Below are 16,842 nucleotides of genomic sequence, written 5' to 3'. Positions count from 1 at the left end.
TTGATCTGAAAAACAATCAGTACAGCATTGCTATGTCATTAGTATTGACTTTGATAGATGCTCTGCTGGATCAAGGTTACTGTGTAGCCATGGACAATTTTTATACTTCGCCAGAGCTATTTGACATCTTGCTGCAAAGAAAGACTGACGCGTATGGAACACTGCGTCCCAACCATAGTGGCATGCCTGAAGACTTTCGCTAAATTACAGCGAGGTGCGCTAATAGCTTGGCAAAAGGGTAAAGTGCTTGCACTGAAATGAAAAGACAAGAAAGATGTTTGTCTTCTTACCACTGTACATAATGCAGCTACTGCCACTTTACAGGCAAAAGGCAACACGAAGGTTATGAAGCCTTGTGCTGTGTCGACTACAATAGCACAATGGGCAGCATAGATTGCACAGATCAGGAATTGACTTTCTGTCCCGTTATGCGGAGGCAACAAAAGAAATATTACAAAAAGGTATTTTGTCATCTGGTGGAATAATGCATTTGGAATGCATTCGTGTTAAACAAACTAAAAGCTGTCAAAACTGTATCTCATGCAAACTTCACATGTCAGCTTGTAGAACAAATCATTACCGCACATCCACCATCCACAGTACCACTAAAGAGATGCAGTCGACACAGCACATTGTGGATCAATCCAGAGCGTCTTATTGGTAGACATTTTATTGATTATATACCTCCAACAGAAAAAAAACAGAATCAAACTTGTACCTGTGCAGTGTGCTCTTCAAAAACTGATAAATCTGGAAAGAAAATCTGAAAATAAACATGCTATTATTGTCCTGACTGTGATTTTAGATTGTGTCTTTCACTGTGCTTTAAGATTTACCACACAAAGTACTCATTTTGAGATTATATACTGTTTTGGCATCATTAGTAGTAATATTATTGCTGTTGCTATTTTTGTTATTATTGTTCATTTCATATTTTTATTCATCATTACTATTATTATTTGTATCATTATTATACTTTTGAGATTTAATACAAATATAATTTTGTCATGCCAAAAAAATGCTACACTTATGTTTTTTTGGAATGAAATGCAGTGCTCAGGAGGTTAAGTAGCACTGACACAAAGTGAAAGATTACAAGGAAACAACAGTTCGATTTTACAAAGAACAATTAAATATATTTTGAATAATAATTCTAAAGAAAAACCGGGAAGGCAGGTGAATATACATTAGAAATGTAAATTATTTTCATAGTGTATGGGTCTGACCAACATGGGCCGTGTCATGTACCAAAATATACTGTATATATAGATAATTAGTGAGAGCTCCCACACAGGTGTGAATTTCCACACACAGGAGTAGCACCAACTTTCCTTTTTGCAAATATTTTACCTGTCTCTGAAATTATTAACAAAATATATGGCAAAAGAAATAAACTTGTTTTGCAAAGTTTTATAAAATCAAGAGCATTCTCTTAACCTCTACAAACAGTTTTGAGTGACATTATCCTAACTTTCACAGGCCTTCCAAAATGTTATTGATATCTATCAGCAGAAGAATGAAACCTTCAAACTGGCAAAGGAAATTGAGCAACCTTGTGAAGTTTCGGTAGGTTTTGGAAGAAGCCTTGCATAATGCAAAGTATTAATGCCTATTCCAGTTAGAGCTTCCTCTGTAAAATAGCTATTTGCAAGATCTTTATTTTCTCAGCTGTTATCTATATGGCTTATCTATACTGTGAGTATGATCATAATCTAAATCAAGGGTTTGTCATGTGAAGCAATAGAAACAGTTTAATGAACATCGGCATGTATTGCTCACACAAGTTATAGCACAAATATCTTTTTCTCTTATTTTAGTCTTTGCAATGTTAAAACATGTTTTCATTTGAAATTGTCTTTCTCTACCTCTTTCCAGAAAGAAGAGCTCGGTAAAAGAGCTCCACGATGGATCCGTGACAATGAGGTGACAATGTGCATGAAATGTAAGGAGCTGTTCAATGCTCTAACACGGAGGCGGCACCACTGTCGGGCCTGTGGATACGTATGTTCCTATTTAGTCCACTTAAATTCATATTAGACTGGGATTTGATCGAGGGATGATCCGATCGATCAGCTGATGAACAAATTTAGCTGATTTTAACTAAAAAATGAGACTTGATCAGTAAAAAGGCAGATCTCCAAAACTGATATTTTCAGCCCCTACTTTTCCAAGCTTTATTATAATTTAGTTGCAGTGCTCCTTTACGCAAATTAATACAGTAGTTGAGCCAGCAAACCACCTTTATTTTTTTTATTTTTTTTGTTTTGCAGCAAACGTCCTGCAGTATAAACAAAGGGCAGCGAGTGGAGACTTGTTTTATCAGTGAATCAGAGGCAGTTGATATATTAGTCTTTATAGTCTTTACATTAAATAAAGTGAAATAATAAACTAGGGGAAAAAAGGTAATCAGCAAGGTCATCTTGTGCAAATAGCAAAATGGCAAGAAAACCTACTTTAAGGAATTCACACCTTTAGCAATTATGACCTTTATTTTGTCCTTTAAATTAAAATGGACACTGCTTGAGTTTGGACAGCGAGCTTGTTTAATTTGCAGAAGCTTACACGTTTTAATTGGAAAAAGAAAAGATAAAGACAAATTTGAAATTGCTACTTAGTAAACCGTAGGCTTTTTTTTAAAGATTTGTATTGTGTTTATTATTTGTTGCTGTGTGTTATACAGCATAAGTTTTGGTAAGAAACAAGTATCTCATAATTAACATATTAATCCATATTTTATAATTACACCTCAAGAATTACAAATGTCTAGCTTGATACACTAAATGGAAAAAAAACACACCTGTATAAATATTGTGCGGCCTGTAGGGAGTGCACCAGCCGCCCAAACCTGACACAAGCAGACACCACGCACAAGTTTTGCACAGGGGACAGACCTGTCACATTCCCTGGACAAACCATCCCAGGGACTGGCACCTACCTCCTTGTGAATCCTGTCCTCCGGAGCTTCCTTCCTCCGGGTGACCTCTTTTGCTGGCAAGCCAATCTGTCTGTGAGCTATGGCGGAGTGCGTCGAGCCACCTGCTGCCTTTAGGCTGCATCTGGCCTTTTTCTTCCCCATCCAGGTGGGAACGGTGTTTCCTCAATTCTCTTATCTGAGGCTGTGTGTGTGCTGCCACACTTTTGTGAGTTGGCACTGTTGTGTCGGGATGGCCATGGATTTTAATGTGCAGGTCCCTGCCTTGCAGACCACCAGGATTCCTGCTGACTACACCACTTGTGGCCTGCAGGGTGGTGTACTAGTCACCTAAACCCGACACAAGCAGACACCAACCACAAGTTTTGCACACAGCATGCATTTTTAATTACGTGGGGAAGCGCTTTCCCTCACTCCCCACAGCAGCACAGTACAGTCAAGCACCAATACACAGTTCCAAAGCACTTTCTTTGCTTTCTTCTTCCTCTCACCCAATGAAGCAGGGGTCCACAGCCCCTGCAGCACCCCCTGGCAGCACCCCCAGAACCCAAAAGGGCTGTCCCGAATTCCATCTCCTATGAAGCTCTGTGGGGTAGTGTGAGAGACAGATGTGGGCCTTGCCCGGTTGTGACACCCTTCTGATGGAAGAACCGGGGGAGAGGATATGGCCACAATGATACCTCCCTAGGGACACAAGAGGACAAACCACAGGGCGCCTGGTCAGTTCCAGAGCCCTGGACTGCAGCACTTCTGCAACACTCAGATAATCGTCAGAGGGCACATGGAGTGCTTCTGGGTACAATATAAAGGAGGTCTCCTTACCCTGCGCAGAGAGTGGAAGATGGAGGACAGAGCTTGCGGGAGAGGAGTGGAGGAAGCAGAAGAGAAAGGGAAAGAGAAACAGAACAGAAAGAGAAGGGACAGAGTCTTATATTGGGAAGAATTGTGTGCTTAGTGTGCTGTAAGAACAAAAGAAGAAGTAAAAGTGTGTTGCTTGCACTTGTGACTCTGTGTCTGTCACATGGTGAAAACTACTTTATTAATTAAGCCTGGTTTCAGATAGATACATTACAGGAAAAAATAAAACAACATGACAGCTTGTAATTGTGAGAAGCATTTTTTTTCTTTTATGCCATATGTATCATGGATAAATATTTTTGTACATAATTTATTACTTAAAAGTATGTATAGTAATGAAATGTTTTATTTTAATATTTTTTGGTCACTGAACAATAAGCCTACAGAATTTCATTTTGTTAATAAAAAATGAACAGTTAACATCAGTGGTCTATAGTTTAATTATAAAAATACACTTTAATATAGGACATAAGGCTTCTAAGTGACTGGTTATGCAAGAGCTTTGTGTAAAGAAGTTTTTTCAAAGGATAAAGAAAAAAAAAATCAGAATCGGAATCAGCTGATCAAGTAACAGGAATATCATTGATACTGCCTTAAAAAACCTGATCGGAATCTCCCTACTTTGATCCCATAGGGTATAAACTTAATCCATATTCTAGCATCACTTTTTAACCCTTGCAGCTGCTCTTTGTCTATAACTTAAATGAAAATGTGCAGTTATTTAATTATTTCTTTCTAGTAGGTCGTTCTGACACACTGCTTTATGTTTTAACACCAGAATTCCTGAAGCCTACAAAAAAACTCGTATTCCCGGCCCACCTTAAATCCATCAGGTTCTTTTGTTTGGTAAATGCATCGATCAGCACAAGCAGCAAGCAGCCTGCTGTCCCGTCCCCCGGGTTGACGGAACTAAGCTCAGCAAAAAGTTCCACCAGCTCAAGCCAAGTCTCCTTATCTGCGTGTGAGATCTGGAGTTGTATAGGATAAATAATACAGTATATCGTTATTTGGAATACATGCATTTCATATGTGTTCTGTGTCTACAAAGATCTGGGTAAGTGTAGGATGAAAGGAAATGCAAGAAATGCTGAACACATACCTAAAGCAGAAACTTTTTCCATGTTATACTAGATAATGACGTGAAGTGTATAATTTGTGAAGACTTTAGTCCAAGTATCAAATAAACACGTGTGCTTTTATTCAAGAGTATAACCAAAGAAAAAAAAAAGCATTTGATTCACATGTGGCTATCAATGAGTTAAAAACTCAAGCGCAATTGTCAGTCGACAGGGAGTTTACACGTATTCTTGAATGGTGCAGAGATAAGAACTGCTACCTTATAACCTGAAGGTCCCAGGTTTGAGACCCAGGCGCTCTGTGTTTTGAGTAGTGAGCTGCTTATTATTATTATTATTATTTCTACAATATAATAAAAACATACATCTGATTTGAGTCTGTAACACCCGGTGTAAATTTTAGTACTTGTATAAGTTAGCACTTGTTTCTTTATTATTCAGTTTTATTCTCTCAGTGACATTCACGTGGTACAACAAACTTGCCTTTCCCTCTCTGAGTTGATGGCATTTATCTCCATTCTTTTCACAAGAGCACCGCTGTGGCTGATGCCTGCTCAGAACTATTTGTTGTACTGGTAATCAAAGATACGATGTCCCGTGACGCTATCAGACTGGACAAAGGCAGGGCCATGGAAACAGACAGCTTCTTCACAGTCCTTTCACCGGCTAATAGACTGCTGAAACACAACGCAATTTATTTATGAAGAAAACTAGTTATGGCATAGACTGATACAGTATGTAGCATCCATCAAAAAGGCATTGATGGGATGGCGTTAACAGTAAGAAATATTACTGAATGCTACAGACTTTGTCTCCATTTTGAATCATTTTATGCCCTTGTGTCCCAGCCTGTTTTACAGTTTAGTAGTTGGTTTTAGTAGCTGGCTATTTACCTAAGCAGCATAAGCCACAGCTTGTAATTTCTGTTCAAGCACAGGGGTGTTCATATGTGCACTTGGCACCAGGACACCCTAGGCCTCAGTTCGATGATCGACTGTGTGGTCGTATCGTCGGACTTGCGGCAACATGTCTTGGACACTCGGGTGAAGAGAGGGGCGGAGCTGTCAACTGATCACCACCTGGTGGTGAGTTGGCTCCGATGGTGGGGGAGGATGCCAGTCAGGCCTGGTAGGCCCAAACATGTTGTGAGGGTCTGCTGGGAACGTCTGGCAGAGCCCCCTGTCAGAAGTAGCTTCAACTCCCACCTCCGGCAGAACTTCGACCATGTCCAGAGGGAGGTGGGGGACATTGAGTCCGAATGGGCCATGTTCCGTGCCTCTATTGTTGAGGCGGCTGACCGGAGCTGTGGCCGTAAGGTGGTCAGTGCCTTTCGTGGCGGCAATCCCTGAATCCGTTGGTGGACACCGGCGGTGAGGGATGCTGTCAAGCTGAAGAAGGAGTCCTACCGGTCCCTTTTGTCCTGTGGGACTCTGGAGGCAGCTGATAGGTACCGGCAGGCCAAGCGGAATGCGGCTTCGGTGGTTGCTGAGGCAAAAACTCGGGTATGGGAGGAGTTTGGGGAGGCCATGGAGAACGACTTTCAGATGGCTTCGAGGAGATTCTGGTCCACCGTCCGGCGTCTCAGGAGGGGAAAGCAGTGCAGTGTCAACACTGTGTATGGTGAAGATGGTGCGCTGCTGACCTCGACTCGGGACGTTGTGGGTCGGTGGGGGGAGTACTTCGAAGACCTCTTCAATCCCACTAACATGCCTTCCAATGAGGAAGCAGAGCCTGGGGACTCGGAGGTGGGCTCCCCCATCTCTGGGACTGAGGTCATCGAGGTGGTCAAAAAACTCCTTGGTGGCAGGGCCCCGGGGGTGGATGAGATACGCCCGGAGTTCCTCAAGGCTCTGGATGTTGTAGGGCTGTCTTGGTTGACACGTCTCTGCAACATCGCATGGACATCGGGGCAGTGCCTCTGGATTGGCAGACCGGGGTGGTGGTCCCCCTCTTTAAGAAGGGGGACCAGAGGGTGTGTTCCAACTACAGAGGGATCACACGCCTCAGCCTCCCTGGAAAAGTCTATTCGGGGGATCTGGAGAGGAGGGTCCGTCGGATAGTTGAACCTCGGATTCAGGAGGAACAGTGTGGTTTTTGTCCTGGTCGTGGAACAGTGGACCAGCTCTACACCCTTAGCAGGGTCCTAGAGGGTGCATGGGAGTTCGCCCAACCAGTCTACATGTGTTTTGTGGACTTCGAAAAGGCGTTCGACCGTGTCCCTCGGGGAATCCTGTGGGGGGTGCTCCGAGAGTATGGGGTACCGGACCCCCTGATAAGAGCTGTTCGGTCCCTGTACGATCGGTGTCAGAGCTTGGTCCGCATTGCCGGCAGTAAGTCAAACCTGTTTCCAGTGAGAGTTGGACTCCGCCAGGGCTGCCCTTTGTCACTGATTCTGTTCATAACTTTTATGGACAGAATTTCTAGGCACAGCCAGGGTGTTGAGGGGGTTTGGCTTGGTGGACTCAGGATTGGGTCACTGCTTTTTGCAGATGATGTTGTCTTGTTTGCTTCATCAGGCCGTGATCTTCAGCTCTCTCTGGATCGGTTCGCAGCTGAGTGTGAAGCGGCTGGGATGGGAATCAGCACCTCCAAATCCGAGACCATGGTCCTCAGCCGGAAAAGGGTGGAGTGCCCTCTCAGGGTTGGGAGCAAGATCCTGCCCCAACAGGCAGATCAGTGCAGCGTCCGCAGTGATGCAGGCTCTGCATCGGTCTGTCGTGGTGAAAAAGGAGCTGAGCCGTAAGGCAAAGCTCTCAATTTACCAGTCGATCTACGTTCCTACCCTCACCTATGGTCATGAGCTATGGGTAGTGACCGAAAGAACGAGATCACGAATACAAGCGGCTGAAATGAGTTTTCTCCGCAGGGTGTCTGAGCTCTCGCTTAAAGATAGGGTGAGAAGTTCAGTCATCCGGGAGGGGCTCAGAGTAGAGCCGCTGCTCCTCCGCATTGAGAGGAGTCAGATGAGGTGGCTCGGGCATCTGATCAGGATGCCTCCTGGACGCCTCCCTGGTGAAGTGTTCCGGGCACGTCCAACCGGGAGGAGGCCCCGGGGAAGACCCAGGACATGCTGGAGAGACTATGTCTCCCGGCTGGCCTGGGAATGCCTCGGGATTTTCACGGAAGAGCTAGAAGAAGTGGCCGGGGAGAGGGAAGTCTGGGCATCACTGCTCAAGCTGCTGCCCCTGCGACCTGACCTCGGATAAGCGGAAGAGGATGGATGGATCATTTAAAGTGTGGTAATATTTCTGCACAGTCATTTTCTTTGAAGTTTGAACTGTTTTTCTATAAAACAAGGGGGCTCCGCCCCCTGCTCGCTTTGCTCGCCTACCCCCGGCGTTTTGAACCCGTGCCCACTGGTCAGCTGTAGTTTCAGACGCGTGTTGTAGGAGCTTGCGTTGTTTTGAACCCGTGCTTGCCCTGCTTCTGCGGTTTGAGACGCGCGTTGTAGGCGTATATCCGTCAGTTGAGCTCGTTCGGTTTGAACCCGTGCCTGTTTTGCCTCTGCAGTTTCAGACTGTGGATAGGAAGTAAAGAACACATTGTATGGTAAATCACAAAGATTTATTGGAATATCTCTTTATATACAATATTTGTAGTAAAGATGGTTTGTTGTCCTTGAATGATTTTTCCTTGGTATTGGAGTATTTATAACTTTAAGTTTAATGTCAGATGAACACCGAACTCCTGAGAAGGCTACATAAAGTTGTCCATGTCCAAATATGCGCTCAGAGAGGTATATGCCAACTTTGTCCATCGTCTGTGCTTGGGATTTGTTGATTGTCATGGCATATGCAGGTTTACTGGGAAATTGGCGTCGCCCAAGTGTAAATGGCAATTCAAGGGCAGAACTTGTAAGGTCAATTCTAGGAATTAAAACAGTATTGTCAGTATGTGATCTTGTAAGTATTTTTGCTTCAATAACATTGTTTGTCGTGGTGTTGATGACTAAACTTGTACCGTTGCATAATCCCTGTTTAGTATTAAGGTTTCTTAATAGCATGACAATTGTTCCGATTTTAAGGTTTCCGGCTGGGTTAATAGTGTTCAGATATTGTAAAGGGAAATTAAGATGTTCAATGTCGTCTTCAGAATCAATTTTGTCAGTACTTAGAAAGAGGTGGCTTTCTCCAGGAAGTAATGCAATGACTTGGTTATTTATGTGATCAACATCAATATTCTTTGGACATAATATAGCCTGTCACGTTAACAGTGGTATCTGGTCTATTGTTTTGGAGGCGTGAGCGCAACTCCATTAGTTCTTCCTTGTTTAGTGTTAGTAATATGGATAATGGATTGCACTTACTGTTAATACGTAGTGTTTTCTGTGGTTGAATTGTTAAAAATGTATGACTGTAATGTGATGATTAACTTATGCTGTATAGTCTTCACGTGTGAGGATGACGAACCTTTAATACGGAGTGTTCGTTTATTCTTATTACCCATCAGGTGTTGTGCCTGTGTCTTGTGTGGTTGCACTGTTAATATTGTATCACTGTAATGTGATTCAAATATGTTGTGGAGTCCGTATTTGTGGAGTTTCTGTACTATATCGTGTTTTTGCTGGCGGGTTATTAGAGGTGCGTGGATCATGCATGTGTAGTGTGTTTGCGTACTGTCTGGCGCTTTCTGTACTCCAATTGATTTGTGACCCTTCCTGGACTCCGTAGTCTGTCCCGTTTTACTTTGGGGTGGCGTATCATGTCGAGTTTGATTTGTGAACCTTTCTCGACTCCGTATTCTGTCCCGTTCTACTATGGGGTGGGGCGCTGACTCCTGTTGTTTGTGTGGTTATGTCGTTTGTAGTCTCCATGGACTCCGTAGTCTGTGGGGGGGTTTGTGTGGCACACCAAGCAGCACATTATTCCTAACTTTACTCAGCAGTACTGCCACGCACAATATGGCGGTGACGCCTGCGCCCTCACTACGCATTAGTGCCACTCACAATATGGTGGCAACGCCTGCGCCTTCCGTACTATGTCAGGTTTCACTATGCTGTGTAGGCGCCTTTGCCTTTCGTACTTTCCCGCGCCTTCCGACGCACGATGTAGGTGCCTGCACCTTCCGGGTCTGCCTCCGTTGTGTGGTGTGGACGTTTAACTGTCGTTGTTTCCGCCTTTATATTCTGTCCCTCGGTGTGCATGTGTTTTGTGCCTAGGTTTTTTTGAAGCTGTTGCATTCCAGTTTTCATCATCTGTAACCTGGTCTCCATGTGTTTGGCCCTGTTCTGTAACCTCTTTATGACGTTTTACTTTGTTTCCTACTCTGTCTTTTATTTCTGACCTCGCTTTATCCTGCTTGCGGCATGTCAGACGGTTCGTAATCTCTCCCATTTCACTCTGGGGAGGGGGGCTTTGTGTGGCGCCTGCGCACTATGTCTCCTGCGTCCACGGGCAGGTCCCTGCGTCCATATCCGGTTTACCATTCTCTTTTAGTAATATGGATATGTAATACAGCATTATTGTATATACTTTTGCCAATAATCCCATCAATGGAGATCTGCATTTCAGTTTCCAACTTACAAATATCTATATATAGTTCCTATAAAATGTATTCACTCCCTTTGAACTTTTCACATTTTATTATTACACAACATTGTGTCACTGTAGTTTGTTTTTTTTTTTAACATTGATCAACAGAAAAATACTTTAATGGCAAAGTAAAAACAGAGGTCTAAAATTATTTTTAAATATAAAATACAGCCTTTTTCCAGTCCATCCACACATTTTGAATTGGATTGAGATCTGGACTCAGACTTGGCAACTCCAGGACATTAACATTGTTCCTTTTAAGCCATTCCTGTCTAGCTTTGGCTTTATGCTTGTGGTTGTTATCATGAGAATTTGTGAATTGAGTTGAAAGTCTGTTCACTTACGATGCCCAAGCAGTCTGACAGAGCTTGAGCAGTTTGGCAAACATGAATGGGGAAGAATTGCAAACTTCCGAATAATGACTTAAATGGGCTGATCACTTGGCAGAGGTATCTTTTTAATTTGACATTAAATAGTTTTTTTTTCTGTTAATTTGGGATTTTGACACTGATCAAGTCTATTGTGATTCAATGTTGTACAACAATAAAATGTGAAAACTTCCAGAAGAGGTGACAGGCACTGTAGATGAAAAAGAAAAACAAGATTTAATGCTAACAGTTTCAGAAATATTTCTGAAACTGATCAAAAGCAAAATGGTTAGCAATCATTTTTGTGCTTTATTTTCAGGTTGTATGTTGGAAATGTTCAGACTACAAAGTGAAACTTGAGTATGATGGCAACAGGTTCAATAAAGTGTGCAAAGATTGTTACTTAATAATGACAGGTGGTCCAGACATTGAAGAAAAGAATGACAACAAGAAGAAAGGAATCCTTGAGGTAACAGTATGTTCTGCTGCAATAAAAGAAATGACAAACTTTACAAATTCTACAACAAAGTATAAAGTAACAATGTTAGGTAAATGTCAACTGATTTTACGTGGAGCTCTAATAAAGGGATGGAGGCTCACCTTTTAAATGATAGGATGATTCTGTCTGAGCATTCAATGCAAATAAGCTTAATTTCATATTGTTTCACCCAGAACTTCTCTGATTTACAGATTGGATCTGCACAAGTGTCAGAAAACAGTGTAGTCTGTGGCTTTTTGCAGTATTTGGAGAAAAATAAACCCTGGCAGAAAGTCTGGTGTGTGGTCCCAAAAAATGAGGCTCTCGTTTTGTATCTGTATGGAGCACCACAGGTAAGGAACCTAGCTGTCTTCTCCTTTAGTGCAACAAAACGTTCAAATCAGTAAATTCTATGTAATAACTTCAAAGATGGATGAGCATAAGTAGAATCAATTGAGTATGTAAAGGCCAAAACATCTGCAGATTAACTAATCCCCTGGACATGTTCTCATTTGATCTTATAAGCGTTGGAAACTGGCTTACTTTAGCAAAACAAACATATAATTGGGAACTAAGCGTCACATTTAACAAGAACAACTAAACAAATTCTTAAATTTGGAAAACAAAAACCTGAATTCCTAAAGCTCAAATTCTGTGACTGAATGAAAAGACATACACAGAAATTTCTTACCCAATAATTCATTGTACAGGCCTAACCGTTATAAGAGAGGATTCCCAAACCAAGCAATCAATAACAGTAAACACAAAGCACCCACTAATACAATGCACTTTTGTTTTTTTTAAAGTAGGCAGAGGTGGAAGGTGAAGCCAATGCCCAGCACAGAGCTGAGGCTTCTCTTTATAAACGACTGCACCTCTAAAAGCTGCAAAGCCATTTGAAGGCCTGAGTACTTTTTGGCTCCAAACTAAATTTAAAACAATGAATAATAATCTTAAGGCGCTAGATGAAAATTCATTGGATGTCAGTATAAAAAGAAAAATTTACGGGTTTTATGTACTCGTTCATGTTTGTCGAATTCCTGTCAGCTGAGACAGCTGAAACCTGAGACCCATCTGTATGCAGAAGTAATTCCTAAGTATATGCAAGAGTTAATGTAATGTTTGGGAAAGTTGTTCAGGAATGATACAATTGCCTAACATATACTGTATATATACACAACTTCTGTTTCAAAGTAAATTAAAGAAGAGTTTTTTTTTTTGTACTTCCAGGATGTGAAAGCTCAGGCCACCATTCCGCTTTTGGGCTACACTGTAGAAGAACACCAGCGTATTCCGGAGATGCCCCACAGCTTTAAGCTGACCCAGTCTAAATCTGTGCACGGGTTTGCAGCTGAAACAGATGAGCTCAAGCAGAAATGGTTAAGGGTGATCAAAGCTGCAGTAATCGGAGAAATCTGTCAACTTGAGCACAAAACTGAGGCCCCTCCACAAGAGAATTCCGTACCAGAGAGTGTATAAAACTATGCTGGGTACCACCACTACGTTAGATCCATGGAGCCTCTCTTTAACTAGCTGGACCTGGCCTGCCAAGGAGGATGCCATTCTCATCATGCTCCCCATTTACAAAGGAGTGAGTTCATTAAAATTGTGTAACACTATTAATAGGTTAAAAAAATGGCCACCTCACATGCACATCACAGCTCAATTCACTGGCCTACAGTGAAGGTATCAGTTGCTGCTGTATTTCAGAGAAAGCCCCATTGACAAGTGCAGATTTGGCATTGTTTTTGTAAAACTCTTTGACCCAGGAGAAGATAGTGAGAACTTAATTTCTGTGTACTCAACAATTTTTTAATTTGGTTGGATACAAAAGTACAATGCAATGGATTATCCACTAAGTAAGACCCAAAGAGCCTGGTTTTGTTGGAATTGAGAATTACCCAGGAAAACGGCACATCAGGAATCCATGACTTTTGATGTAATGCTGCCTTCATCATTAAAGCTGCAACTACATTACCTGAACTGTGTACGCTTCAAGAAAAAGCAAGTCCAACTGGAGCTAATTCCTAGTTTGACTCCAGATAGGAGTCGCCATAAGCACAATAGTACTACTTTGATAGAGGTGGATGTCATTAAATTGCTAACTCTGTTTTTGTACTTGACACCAGATGCACGTTTCTACATTTAAAACTGCAAGATACATTCAGACTTGAATATTAATAAATGCTAGTAATGTTTATCTCAAGGAGTCAATTTGCATCAGGATTACAAACTATCAATTTTGCAACTGTGAGATTACAGAAAGCAAGGATAAATAAATCGATAAGAAAATAAATTCTTGCAATTTAAAACTTTATTAATTCATCTCTTTCAGCAGAAAGTGTTTTTGTTTTGTTTTAAATTGTATGTCTACCTTAATTATTTTCATGTCTTGTAAATTTAATCTTTTTTGAAACTGAAGTAAATTATAGAATGTTTGACTTGTGTGTAATGTATTTAAATTTTTTGTTTTTTAACAGACGCACCATATCATATGTATGGTGAAGATCTAAGGCCAGGAATATACTTAATGCTACTCGACACATGCTCTTTGAGGACACTACTGCTGCACAAGCAGAGCACTGCCTATAATTGCGTGTGCAATTTAAGTACCATATATACTCGCGTATAAGTCGGGTCTTGAAACCCAAAAAATCGATCATAAAATTAGACCCCGACTTAAACGCCCATTCAAAAATGCAACATTTTTTTTTTTTTTTATATATCTTCTTGCCTCCCCCAATCTCGAACCAGTTTCTCAGATGCATCAAATTTTGTTGCAGCAGCGCAGTTACCAATTTCTTTTGCTACTTCAACAACATTTAATTTAAAACCAGCTTCATATTTTCTTCTGATTGAACGCTCCATCGTAGATGAGGGATGCTTTTACGATAAAGGTGTATGAGGGTGTGAGATCCAAAAAACACAAATCATTGCAAACATTGCTTTGGAATAGTTCGAGTATTACCGTGTGGTCACGTAGGCACAATAGAGAGAGAGGGGTTAGGAGCACACACTAATACAGCGCATTGCTGCACCCACATAGAAAAAAAAACAGTGTGCTCCATGGTTACTCTCTCAGGTGAGCGTTAGCATATCATAATCTCTTGGACCAACTGCTATTGGTCCAAGAGATTATGATATGCTAAAACCAACCTGAAAGAGTAACCACCTTTTGTTTCTATGTATTGTGCCTCATTTGCTGCCCCAACCTAGACCTCACACCAGCCTGATATAATTCATGAGATGATGCACTTAATCCACACACACTACTATTGCGATCCAGTTCTCAAGATACAATGCATCCTCATAAATACACTTGCACAAAGTCAGGGATTTTGTAGGATTATAGTCAGGCGTATGATCAACCAATTATACCAAACAGGTGCTAATGATCATCAATGTCACACGTAGGTTGAAACACAGTCATTAACTGAAACAGAAACAGCTGTGTAGGAGGCTTAAAACTGGGTGAGGAACAGCCAAACTCTGCTACCAAGGTGAGGTTATGGAAGACAGTTTCATGTCCTCACAGGTGGCGCAGTGGTAGTGCTGCTGCTTTGCAGTAAGGAGACTGTGGAAGATTGTGGGTTCAGTTCCTCCCTGTGTGGATAGCGCTCTGAGTACTGAGAAAAGCGCTATATAAATGTAATGAATTATTATGTCATGGCAAGACTGAGCACAGCAACAAGACACAAGGTAGTTATACTACATCAGCAAGGTCTCTCCCAGACAAAGATTTCAAAGCAGACTAGAGTTTCAAGATGAGCTGTTCAAGCTCTTTTGAAGAAGCACAAAGAAACGGGCAACGTTGAGGATCGTAGACGCAGTGGCCGGCCAAGGAAACTTAGTGCAGCAGATGAAACACACATCAAGCTTATTACCCTTCGAAATTGGAAGATGTCCAGCAGTGCCATCAGCTCAGAACTGGCAGAAACCAGTGGGACCCAGGTACACCCATCTACTGTCAGGACAAGTCTGGCCAGAAGTGGTCTTCATGGAAGAGTTGCAGCCAAAAAGCCATACTTCCGACGTGGAAACAAGGCCAAGCTACTCAAGTATGCACGAAAAAATAGGAACTGGGGTGCAGAAAAATGGCAGCAGGTGCTCTGGACTGATGAATCAAAATTTGAAATATTTGGCTGTAGCAGAAGGCAGTTTGTCCGTCAAAGGGCTGGACACTCAATAATGAGTGTCTGCAGGCAACAGTGAAGCATAGTGGAGGTTCCTTGAACGTTTGAGGCTGCATTTCTGCAAATGGAGTTGGAGATTTGGTCAGGATTAATGGTGTTCTCAATGCTGAGAAATACAGGCAGATACTTCTCCATCATGCAGTACCATCAGGGAGGTGTATGATTGGCCCCAAATTTATTCTGCAGCAGGACAACGACCCCAAACACACAGCCAGTCATTAAGAACTATCTTCAGTGTAAAGAAGAACAAGAAGTCCTGGAAGTGATGGTATGGCCCCCACAGAGCACTGATCTCAACATCATCGAGTGTGTCTGGGATTATATGAAGAGGCAGAAGGATGTGAGGAAGCCTACATCCACAGAAGATCTGTGGTTAGTTCTCCAAGATGTTTGGAACAACCTACCAGCCGAGTTCCTTCAAAAAGTGTGTGCAAGTGTGCCTAGAAGAATTGATGCTGTTTTGAAGGCAAAGGGTGGTCACACCAAATATTGATTTGATTTAGATTTCTCTTTTGTTCATTCACTGCATTTTGTTGATTGGTGAAAATAAATGGTTAACACTTCCATTTTTGAAAGCATTCTTTGTTTACAGCATTTTTTCACACCTGCCTAAAACTTTTGCACAGTACTGTGTATTAATAGAATAATTTTTAGAAAAACAAATGTGACAAAATTAAGATTAAAAATAATAAAACGTACAATGCAGGCATTTGCATACTCCCTTCAATGCTTCTGTTTGATCCCCTTCTCCAGAACGCTTTCATTTAGTTTAGCGATTGCGAAATTCCATGTGAAAAAAATACTTTTGTTTATCTCACATGCTTCTTTAAAAGGTGCCTTTGCTTTTTAATTAAAAAGTGTAGTCCAAATTTTAAACAATGCATAATTGACATTGTACATGGACATGCTTTAACAACATTTGAGAAATTAACAAAATTTTACAAAAATTACCTAATCAATAAATCCACAGTACGATTGTAACAACATAATGTAGCGTCAAAATGTGTGTTAGCTGTTTTAAACCTGAGAAACATATGGTGTGCAAAATTTTAAACTTTAAAATGAAAATATTTCTCTATATGTTTAAAAACATTGTATAAATTTGTCATTGTAAATAATTCTTATTTTTTTTTTGTATAGTTTTGCTTTTTCACGTGGGTGTCTACAAGGACGATATCCATCAGGGAGCCTTTACAGGACAACTGTGCAGCATCCAGAAGCCTTTGGCAACAACACAAACTTTGTCAAAGTGGTCAGACGGTGCTTTACAGCCTGCTGCTCTAGCATCTGGTACGAAGCGCACTGGACAGGCGTTCACACCCCAGGTCTGTGACCAATCAACAGTCCCGCACTCCTCCTGCTCATGACAACTAGGAGAACTGTGCTGTAATTAAAAATTACCTTTG

At 41.6% G+C, this 16,842-nt stretch overlaps 1 protein-coding gene across 5 annotated transcripts in view; it reads left to right on the top strand.

Annotated features, from left to right (window-relative positions):
• Positions 1-13,681, top strand: part of fgd4a (FYVE, RhoGEF and PH domain containing 4a) — a 334,505-nt gene extending 320,824 nt beyond the window's left edge. For all 5 annotated transcript variants that reach the window (XM_051920352.1, XM_051920345.1, XM_051920360.1 and 2 more), the window contains 5 exons: positions 1,480-1,566; positions 1,876-2,001; positions 11,085-11,234; positions 11,456-11,596; positions 12,474-13,681. In XM_051920352.1, the coding sequence (XP_051776312.1) occupies positions 1,480-1,566; positions 1,876-2,001; positions 11,085-11,234; positions 11,456-11,596; positions 12,474-12,722 (753 nt within the window). In that variant the 3' untranslated portion in view covers positions 12,723-13,681. The remainder of the gene's footprint in view (positions 1-1,479; positions 1,567-1,875; positions 2,002-11,084; positions 11,235-11,455; positions 11,597-12,473) is intronic.
• The last annotated feature ends 3,161 nt before the right edge of the window (positions 13,682-16,842 follow it).

The sequence above is a fragment of the Erpetoichthys calabaricus genome, chromosome 1, assembly GCF_900747795.2.
Source record: "Erpetoichthys calabaricus chromosome 1, fErpCal1.3, whole genome shotgun sequence".
Lineage (NCBI taxonomy): Eukaryota > Metazoa > Chordata > Cladistia > Polypteriformes > Polypteridae > Erpetoichthys > Erpetoichthys calabaricus.
The sequence above is the reverse complement of the archived record's forward strand: the minus strand, read 5'-3'. Positions and strand labels throughout refer to the sequence as shown.